Source organism: Diaphorina citri, unplaced genomic scaffold (genome assembly GCF_000475195.1).
Source record: "Diaphorina citri unplaced genomic scaffold, Diaci psyllid genome assembly version 1.1 scaffold700, whole genome shotgun sequence".
Taxonomy (NCBI): Eukaryota; Metazoa; Arthropoda; class Insecta; order Hemiptera; family Psyllidae; genus Diaphorina; species Diaphorina citri.
Genome location: NW_007378133.1, coordinates 140069 through 150214, shown reverse-complemented (window position 1 = coordinate 150214; position 10146 = coordinate 140069). Strand labels below are relative to the sequence as shown.

General features: G+C 36.1%; 1 protein-coding gene across 2 annotated transcripts; it reads left to right on the top strand.

Annotated features, from left to right (window-relative positions):
* Positions 1-6174: 6174 nt before the first annotated feature.
* On the top strand, positions 6175-10079 carry LOC103511313 (syntaxin-12). 2 transcript variants are annotated; one of them, XM_008476031.3, is made up of 6 exons: positions 6175-6586; positions 7310-7585; positions 8466-8631; positions 8921-9179; positions 9474-9556; positions 9802-10079. In XM_008476031.3, exons 2-6 carry the CDS (start codon positions 7389-7391, stop codon positions 9886-9888), a joined length of 792 nt encoding a protein of 263 aa, XP_008474253.1. In that variant the 5' UTR covers positions 6175-6586; positions 7310-7388; the 3' UTR covers positions 9889-10079. The 2 variants fall into 2 exon arrangements, with proteins under 2 accessions (XP_008474253.1, XP_026680916.1); XM_026825115.1 differs by lacking the exon at positions 6175-6586 and adding an exon at positions 6680-6961 and having other exon boundaries at positions 7320-7585.
* The last annotated feature ends 67 nt before the right edge of the window (positions 10080-10146 follow it).

Genomic DNA, 10146 nt, shown 5'->3' with positions numbered 1-10146 from the left:
AGGCTAGAAGAGTGGCTGTGCTAAGGAAAGTTTAGGTGTCTGGGGATTGTTTGAACCAGACAGATGATGGATCGAAATGGGCACAAAAAGTATAATTTGGTATAAGTGAACTGGATTCAGGGGACTTTTGAACACAGCATTGATGACCTGATACTCGTATACATTTCAATAGACAACCAAAGGTTGTTATTTCTTTAAATCTGGCTAAATCAACATCGTCCTATTGGCCCCGTGACCAAACTATCCTTTTCAAAAGAAAACTTTCTTCCGTTTCATGAATGACACATTAAGTAATCATGAGCTAATAAATAATATGTTCTTCCAGCTTCCCTTTTTGATATTTCCAAATTCCCAGGAGTAGTTTGCTTTTGTTTGTTTTCATTATGAGAGCATCGATGATTTTTCATTTGTAAAAGAAAATTCTGGACACGTGAAGAAAAAAAGACAACTGGACAAGATTTGTAGATGGTAATGATGAGGGGAAATGAGAACGTAGTGATGAAAAGGATCTTAATCCATTTCTATTAGCACTGGGCAAATATTTAGAATTACCAAAGAACTCTTTGACATACGAGTAAAAGCTACCGCTAAAAAACGGATTCAAATTGATAAAAGAATACCAAGATACCTATTTCGAGAAACTCAGCATTAAAAAAATCAACAAAAGAACTATTAATTTAGCAAGCAATCTCTACTTCGTAAGAACTTTCGCCATGATTTCATTGACAATGCAATTATCAGTATGGTACCATGAGACAGTTAAAGATGAGAAACATATTAATTCTGACAGCTAGATGAGCTAGATAGAAAAAAGGACGAAGGAAAATGTGAAAAAGAAGCACACTAAGAAATCCAGAACGTATTGAAGACGGGAAAATTGAAATTGAAAAGGTTTTTATGTCTTGTGTATGTAGATTGCATTCATTTCATTATTAAAATTAATATTGAATGAGTTAAAGTGAAGAGGATGGTACGTTTTGTTCTCCCAATTACCTAATAAGTAAATTATTGATTATCGACACTGAAACCTAATAATGGGAACAAGAACAACTTCTATTTCAGAACGTTTCAAAATGAAAAGCATTATTATCACACTCCGAATGTTGTAACTTTCTATTTTTTAATACGAGCTTAGAAAATCAGGGGAAAGAGATTTGTATAAATACGCGGAAGTAGGAACCTACCTATTTTTGGAAGGGATAAACAAATTACCAACATTTTTATTTAGAAAATTTTACTCATTCGCTCTGCCTTGCTTATTCGGAATACCGGAAAGAGAATAATAGGTAGGTACCCCGGTTAATGGTGCCAAGATCAGATTAAAAAGTCCCTTTGCTTTCGAAGTCTGACAAACCTACTTTTGAATTTTGATAAAAATTAGTTATTTAGGCATTTCTTTTTCACGCCAGTTGACAAGAAAGGAATGACATCAGGATAAGTTTACTACCGTATTATTACATATAAGTACCTATCTATGTATAAGTATGTACATATAAATAAGTAAAATTAAAAAATCATTTTGCACATTTGACCTAATCCTCAGTTATTATTTGACCGAATCCAACAAATTCCTCCCATATCCAATCTCACCCTTCCTCACGTTGTTTATCAAATATTTGAGTGATTGCTTTAATCCCCTACTCAAAATGTTCAAATTAATTCCTCAGTAGAGATACCCTTCCGAAATTAATCCTTTTCCCACAGCAGAGCAAGTTTAAATCTTTTGTTTTCCAATCTTCACTATCCTAATACGTTTTCTTTGTCATTGATAGGAAAACCATTGGTTAGGTTTAGCAGCCCATATCCAACTTAGATTGTTTTGAGGGTTTAGACTGCGATAATGAGAAGGGTTTGAGATGTCTAGTCGAGAGATCAGACGACTTTCTACTGATAAATTGGTGACAGTGCGGTGAAATGGGTAAGCTCGTCTGGTAAACAGAAGGACATGGGTTCAACTCCCCTGATAGATAGGTTTACTAGACATAAGCACTGCTACAAAGGAGTGGTTAGTGCCAGTGCGGTGAAATGGGTAAGCTCGTCTGGTAAACAGAAGGACATGGGTTCAACTCCCCTGATAGATAGGTTTACTAGACATAAGCACCGTTGTATACTAGATATCTTTTAGAATTAGAAAGTAAAAACCTTCCTTAAATAGTACTACCACTGCTACAAAGGAGTGGTTAGTGACCAGGTGTCGAAAAGACAACATTGCCTTCATATTGCCCCTGGGAGTAAACGGGATACACTGTCGCAATTCTCAGGTACAATAACACAAAAGTTTGCCGTAGTGCAGCGGACTTTAGGCCTGAAGATTGGTGGTTCGAGTACAAGTCAAGTAGGTATTTATGTCTAATACAGTTTTCTGATGATTTCCTTTGGGACAAGAATTCTTATGTGACACTAGTTTTTCCCTCTTTACTGTCCAGAGATTGTTGTTGTTGTTGCTGCTCTTTTTCCCCCCCATATAGGTAATTGCTGCAACGAGTAGGTACTCGTATTTTTGGTGAAGGTAAACAGCACATGTTTGGTGATATATTACAACATTCTAAAGAAAAAGAGGAAAAAGTGTGAGAAAATTGCGAAATAATTAATTGGGATGAGCGCCAGGTGTCGAAAAGACAACATTGCCTTCATATTGCCCCTGGGAGTAAACGGGATACACTGTCGCAATTCTCAGGTACAATAACACAAGTTTGCCGGGTAGGTAAATGATCACTTTGCAATTAAATTAGGTAGGTATGATGTGAGTGGTGAGTGTTACTTAATAATAGCAATCATGCAAAGTTGGATACCACAGCAAGTCCTGGGGCTTTGCGCAAATGGGTCAATTAACAGTAGTTGATCAAAAAATAACAACAGTTGATCAAAGAACAACAATGATTAACTTTTATCATTACAGCACTCTGCACTCAAGAGTCAAGAGTGAACTTTGACTTAGGGTGGCACACCCCGAAAGTAAAAAAGTGTAAAACTTTTTGGTTCTTCAATCTCTATGATACACATACCTATATGCTTTTCCTGTTGGCGATAGGTATACTGTATTCTGTTTCTGTAGTGTTACTGGGCCGATTTCTGGGTCCCTGGCCTAGAAATAAGGTGGTTGGCCTAATTGAGGACCCCCTCTTTTACTTTACTTGGATGTCACCTAATAGCTCAAAAGTTGTGCCCTCACATAACCTTTTATTTTTTTTTAAGGCAGCGAAAATCCCGTCAATTTAGATACAAAGTTTACAAGATTTTTTTTTTTTACCCTCTCGTAAGAAAACCTGTTCATAATTTGAATACAGCTTTTTTTTACTATTATGAAGGCTACACAGTTTATTTAGGCATTAAGGATGTATCGGGTGAGATATCGGACAAACTACTAAAACACAAAATTAGACACTCATATTTAGACAGTTGTCCTTCCTCTATCAGACCTAGGACAAATCAGAAAAATATATTTCCAGTTCTCATCAAATCTGAAGACGAATAATATAATCTGTGAGTCCAGAAAGTTTTATTTCCTGATAGAGTCATAGAGACAGTTCATGGTTCGAGATCATCTATCTATGGATTCTATATTCTATGGCAAGTGTTTTTATCCATCGAAATGAACTTTTAACATAAGAAGGAGGAAAGCACGTTATAAGAAAGCTCAGTCTTGACTGATAAAGAACCCGAAATATCTGAACTAAAAATGATTTTTTGATCTGTCACTTGTGACTATCACTATCATTCTATTTTGACATCTGTAGGCTGAGCCATCCAATCAATGAATATCTAAAACATTAGGTAAAAATAAAACAAATAGAAATTTACCTGACAGGAGAATGGTGAACGAAAACGACAGGAAATTCAAGCTGAAACTGCTTTGAGAAAGCATTTTGAAACAATAAAACTTCGTAAACACTCACGAAAAAAAATAAAAACTTCACAAGTAGAACAAAACTTGTAGCGCTAGCAAGACGACTGAGTCGGTTGATACACAATAATAAACTGAGTAACCGAATGTAGTGAACACAGTGAGAGCTTCAATATTCAATGAAAAGAATGTGAACAGTTATGTGCACATGGTGTGTTTCATACGTTATCAATTTAAAATTAAAAAATCCAGTCGTCCTATTGGCCTTAGCCAGACCGATAGAGACGCTCTCTACATTGAAAAATTGGCGATAGACATCACGCCACATACCTACGGATCTTAAAAAACAACCAATGAGACTGCGTTTTTGTATCGCGCTATATCTTGTGATATCTTGTATTCTCATTGAAAAGTAAAACCCGATTATTTCATGTCCACTCGACGCACAAGGTGAAGATTATGAGATACAAGTTGACAACTCGTGAGAGACTTTACTGAACAGGAAGGCAAATATTGATGGGTATTATTCCAAGTCACCAAGAGACGTTGCTGAAACTGCCATCCGAAAAGTCTAAAAGGAAAACCTAACTGCACTAGACTTTCATATTAGAAGGCAGATGGAGAATTAACGAATGAAGAAAAGCTAATGTACCTAATCGGCTGAAATTTTCGGTCGTCAATTTTTAGTAACCACAACAAGTTTTGAAGTCCCTAGAATCCAAAATCAAAAGTTTTAGCCATTGGTCCGTGAGTGTCTGTAAACAAAATATCTCGAGAACGGTATGAGCTACTTTATGTCCATGGTATCGGAGGTCTCTACATTATAGCCCATGCTGGTTTTGCTGACTGCATCAGTTGTTCAGCAGTCTGTAACAATGACTCACTGTAGAACTGTGGGGGTCAGTGGGAAACTGGTTTCACATCTTGAATCCTTTCGTCCTGAAACGTAACTGGCCTCTCTCATATACGAGAAAATAAAATATACCTTGTTTTGCCTAGATTAGCTATTAGATGGACCCGTGATGTCATTGGAAGCTCCAGATATCTGTCGCCACCGATGCAGGTCGCCAGGATTCGCTGCCATACGTCATGGACGTGGCTGTTGAACAGGTCTGCTCTGATGGATATGGGGATGGTTTGGTCGGTTTATCCTGCCAGAATGAGACCGAAAAGTCCCTTTACTCTCGCAGTCTAAACAAGGTCTAAACGAGAGAATAACTATAGGTAACTAAATGTTTTTCTTCCGAAAACAAAACCGATTCCGATAGTGCGCCATCTTTCCTCTGGTTTAAGTACAGGCGCTATCATGCCAAAAAAAGGAAGCGAGCTTAAGAAGAGAGGAACTTGAGAAAGGAAAAATATAATATATGATTAAAGTTAGCACACCTGTTGGCATAAGAGAGAGGATTTTATATTTTTAGAGGAGGGGCTATTGACTGTCTGTAAATAAAATACTACCTATTAGGCCATCTTCAAAGTTAACCGAACTTTCAAAGTAGGTAATCTAGAATTTGAGTTCATACCTATACCTACCCAATAACTACTGGTGAGTGTGAGGTAGAATTGAAGAGGTTATTACGAAGATCTCAATTGGTAAGGTAGATCAACTCATGTCTATTGAATTCTTCGTACCTACCTACATTCTTTGAAGCGTCATAGTAATTGTGTATATGATAGTCTCTTAACTCTGCTTTCAACACAATCACCTCCACAACAACATCAACATTATTATTATTATTATTATCATCCAAATATGTTTGTACATTCCTTAGACTATTAATTTCTAAAGACTATTTGGTAAGAGTTTGTTTGTTCAATATTCCTGGGATTAGAACCCATGCCTTTCCGTTTACCAACCCCTACACCTTCTTCTTCGCCTTTTCCCGTGTGCAGACGGGGCCGGCGTTTTTCGTCAGCCCTAGGGTGATTGCTTTTGGGCTGACATTTGGTTTTGGGTACAAGAATTTTCCGAATGGATGCCCTTCGACTAAACCTTTGCTATTTCTTTAGCAAAGGAAATTCAGGCTGGTATACTCACTGTTTATAGTCCCCCAGCCAGACTAAGCTGGTCTACTCCCTGTTTAACGTCCCACCAACATCTGTGTTAAGTTACCACATCATTTTCCACTTGCCAAGAACATCTCAGAATGGCATATCTCAGCCCTGTTCATAACCACGGCCTCAAGTACCTAGGTGGATACAATCGCTCTTATCAATTTGGCTTCACTTTAGAAGAAGTCGACATTATCAATTTTTCACCTCCTTGGAAATAACACCGCCATATTTGATTTTGAAAAAAAAAAAGTTTTCGTTTTCCGGAGGTTTCTGGTTTCTGTAGTTTTCTTTTTTTCTTTCTTTGCCTTAATTTCCAATTCCAATTTTCTTTGGGAATCAAATACCTAATACCTATTAGCAGTTTTCTTCTTCCAATATTTAAAACCATTTCTTCTTTTGATGATTTGTGCAATCAAGTCAGAATCTTTGTCCAGGAAACGAACACTGTTTCTTTCTCTCTTGAACCTTATGGTTCTCTGGTGATTATTTTTTCCCCGTTTACTTCGAATTCAATATTAAGATTATTAAGTGTGAAAATTTGCAAAGGATTCAACGTAATCAACTGTGGGTCTTCAGAGAACTCTTCAACACATTTGGTTCCTAAATCTAATTTCAACAAAGAAGTTTTCTGCTTTAATCCCTGAACATGACTCATGTGTTTGTGATTACATAACTGCTCAGAATAGACTTCTCTCTGACCTATTAGCACTGATCTTCTTCCAATATTTAAAACCATTTCTTCCTTTGATGATTTGTGCAATTAAGTCAGAAAGTCAGAATCTTTGTCCAGGAAACGAACACTGAAAATTCTTTCTCTCTTGAACCTTATGATTCTCTGGTGATTATTTTTTCCCCGTTTACTTCGAATTCAATATTAAGTGTGAAAATTTGCAAAAGATTCAACGTAATCAACTGTGGGTCTTCAGAGAACTCTTCACCAACACATCTGGTTCCTAAATCTAATTTCAACAAAGAAGTTTTCTGCTTTAAATCCCTGAACATGACTCATGTGTTTGTGATTACATAACTGCTCAGAATAGACTACTTCTCTCTTCCAGTCTTATTGTTAATATTTGAAAAAGATGTGTAGTTCATCTCAACTGTCAATCTCTCCAGCTCTATTTTATATCAAGCAAAATGGTCTGAGCTTTGAAACATGTCAAAAAATGGTATAGTTTGAGGTTTGAGTCTAAAGACTTACGTTAAAATATATTTAACATCGAAGTAAGAATGTTCAGATTGCTCAGCAACTACAAAGTCAACTAGAGACCTGGTGGTTATTAAATAACATTCTCCTTGTAAGGTAACTCTTCCATCTTGCAGCCATTCTGTATCTCTGGTAGGTCCGACATGACATCTCGTACAGTGATGGTCCTGTAGGGAGCTGACTGAGTCCACTTGCAAGTACTCCTTCTCTCTGCCTTCCCCCTTTGAATCATATTTGTGAAAATCGTGAATCAGTTCATTGTGTGTGTAATACTAAGCAATCATGTCTTCTGGAGATAATTTGAACGTGAACCAAAAGAACTATGGAGCGATAGTCAATGATCCTGTTTCAGTCAAAAACAAATTGATGGATGAAATAACTGCAAACATTAACAATCTAATTGAAAGTCTTGGGATTATCAAGAGATACATACCAAAAATAGGAACTAAATATGACAACACCATTTTACGAAATAGTGTGTAAGTATCAGACAACTTGGTCCTAGAATTTGGGCCTTTAATTTCTCCATATGAAAATTACTAAAAATAGGAACTAAATATGACAACACCATTTTACGAAATAGTGTGTAAGTATCAGACAACTTGGTCCTAGAATTTGGGCCTTTAATTACTCCATATGAAAATTACTTAGGTACTAGTATCCTAGGGTTAGGAACACTGCTTCTAAGCACTGATCTGTTCTGCTAGTAAGCTAACCACAAAAAGATAGAGAAAATCATTTAGCCAAGAGTTGTTAGGTGTTACTTACTCCAAATAAACTCAATGTTTTTCTAATTATTAACTATTAACTTTTTCCAGTCAAAATGTTGAAACTGCCAGTACCAAGATAGTAACAGATACCCACAAGAAAGTTCAAGAACTGGTTCAATTAATCAAGAAATTGGACAAATTGTCTCAATTACAAGGCGGAAAGTTGAGCGAGAAGTTCAGGGAAGTTGTAATGGAATATAATACTGTGCAAAGGGTAAGTAATTAATTGATATTTCTATCATCGCCACATTCTCAATACATAGGTATCGTAAATAGAAAAAAAATGACAGTACATTGATGGTGTTTTGGATCATATTGTAGGCATACTTTCATATTACTTCACAGAGGAATGACATTTCAAAGCATGAATGCACAACACAATTAAAGTCCTAGTATCCTAGGGTTAGGAACACTGCTTCTAAGCACTGATCTGTTCTGCTAGTAAGCTAACCACAAAAAGATAGAGAAAATCATTTAGCTAAAAGTTGTTAGGTGTAAATCATTTAGCTAAAAGTTGTTAGGTGTTACTTACTCCAAATAAACTCAATGTTTTTCTAATTATTAACTTTTTACAATTTCTTTTTTCCAGTCAAAATGTTGAAACTGCCAGTACCAAGATAGTAACAGACACCCACAAGAAAGTTCAAGAACTGGTACAATTAATCAAGAAATTGGACAAATTGTCTCAATTACAAGGTGGAAAGTTGAGCGAGAAGTTCCGGGAAGTTGTAATGGAATATAATACTGTGCAAAGGGTAAGTAAGTAATTAATTGATATTTATATCATCGCCACACTCTCAATACATAGGTACTGTAAATAGAAAAAAAATGACAGTACATTGATGGTGTTTTGGATCATATTGTAGGCATACTTTCATATTACTTCACAGGGGAATCACATTTTAAAGCATGAATGCACAACACAATTAAAGTCCCTTAATTATCTCACAACTTTGAACTAGCCCTGTAGTACCTACTGCTGACCCCTTTTGTGAAAATCAGACAAACATTTACTGATCTAATCATTTGTTTCATCTCTTGCAGGAATTCTCAACAAAAATGAAATATGCTCCATTACCAAATAACCCAGAAGTAAAACAATTAGAAGACAATGGCAATACAGGAGGTGAAAATGAGGAGTCTGCAGTATCTCAAATGATCGTTCAACATAATCTGGAGCTTGAACGTGATGTTGCGGTGGACAGACAGATTAGAATGCAGCAGATTGAAGAGAATGTTATGGATGTCAATCAAATCATGAAGGACTTGAATGGAATGATCAATCAGCAAGGAGAATCTATAGGTAAGCATCAATCTATAGGTAGTTGTCTAGGAAAATGACCTGAAAGTCTTGGCAGGTATTTCTTTTCATCGTTCAAGTCTAATTTTCTTCCGTGCATTGTTCAATCAAAACTCCAACTGAGCCACATAATGAAGCTTAGTATTCACTGTTTACATTAAATTTGATTGCAAGTATTTCCATGCAGGCTAACGGAAAATATATGTAACAGAACTTATGGCAGGACTATGTATACCTTTGTTCAAATCTATGGATAATAATAATACTTACTTAATGGAATTTCAATTTGTTTTACAGTTTCCATAGAGGATGCAATTGACAGAACAGCAGGAAATATAGAGAGTGGTACTGATGAACTTTTTACAGCATATCAAAGACAGGTATGTTATTAAGTTTATTTCCTTTGTTATCTCTGAATGTTTTTTGCTGAATTATTATTTGAGTTAATACAATTAAGTTAATAACACAATTTCAACCAGTTTATGGTTGAAATTGAACTTTTCCCTTACCTAAATTTTATGACTTGAGTTGGACTTGAACCACCAAACTCCAGATTCAGAGTCCACTGTGGTTGTAATAAAAATATTAAGCATGGAAGTAAAAAATGTTTTCCTCCTGTTTTCAGAGAAAGAAGCGCATAAGAAAATTGATCTGCTCTAGTGTCATTCTGGTGATCCTGGTCATAGTAATTGTGTATATGATAGTCTCTTAACTCTGCTTTCAACACAATCACCTCCACAACAACATCAACATTATTATTATTATTATCATCCAAATATGTTTTACATTCCTTAGAACTATTAATTTCTAAAGACTATTTGGTAAGAGTTTGTTTGTTCAATAATTGAGAGCAATATTCCTGGGATTAGAACCCATGCCTTTCCGTTTACCAACCCCTACACCTTCTTCTTCTTCTTCTTCGCCTTTTCCCGTGTGCAGACGGGGCCACGGGGCGTTTTTCGTCAGCCTT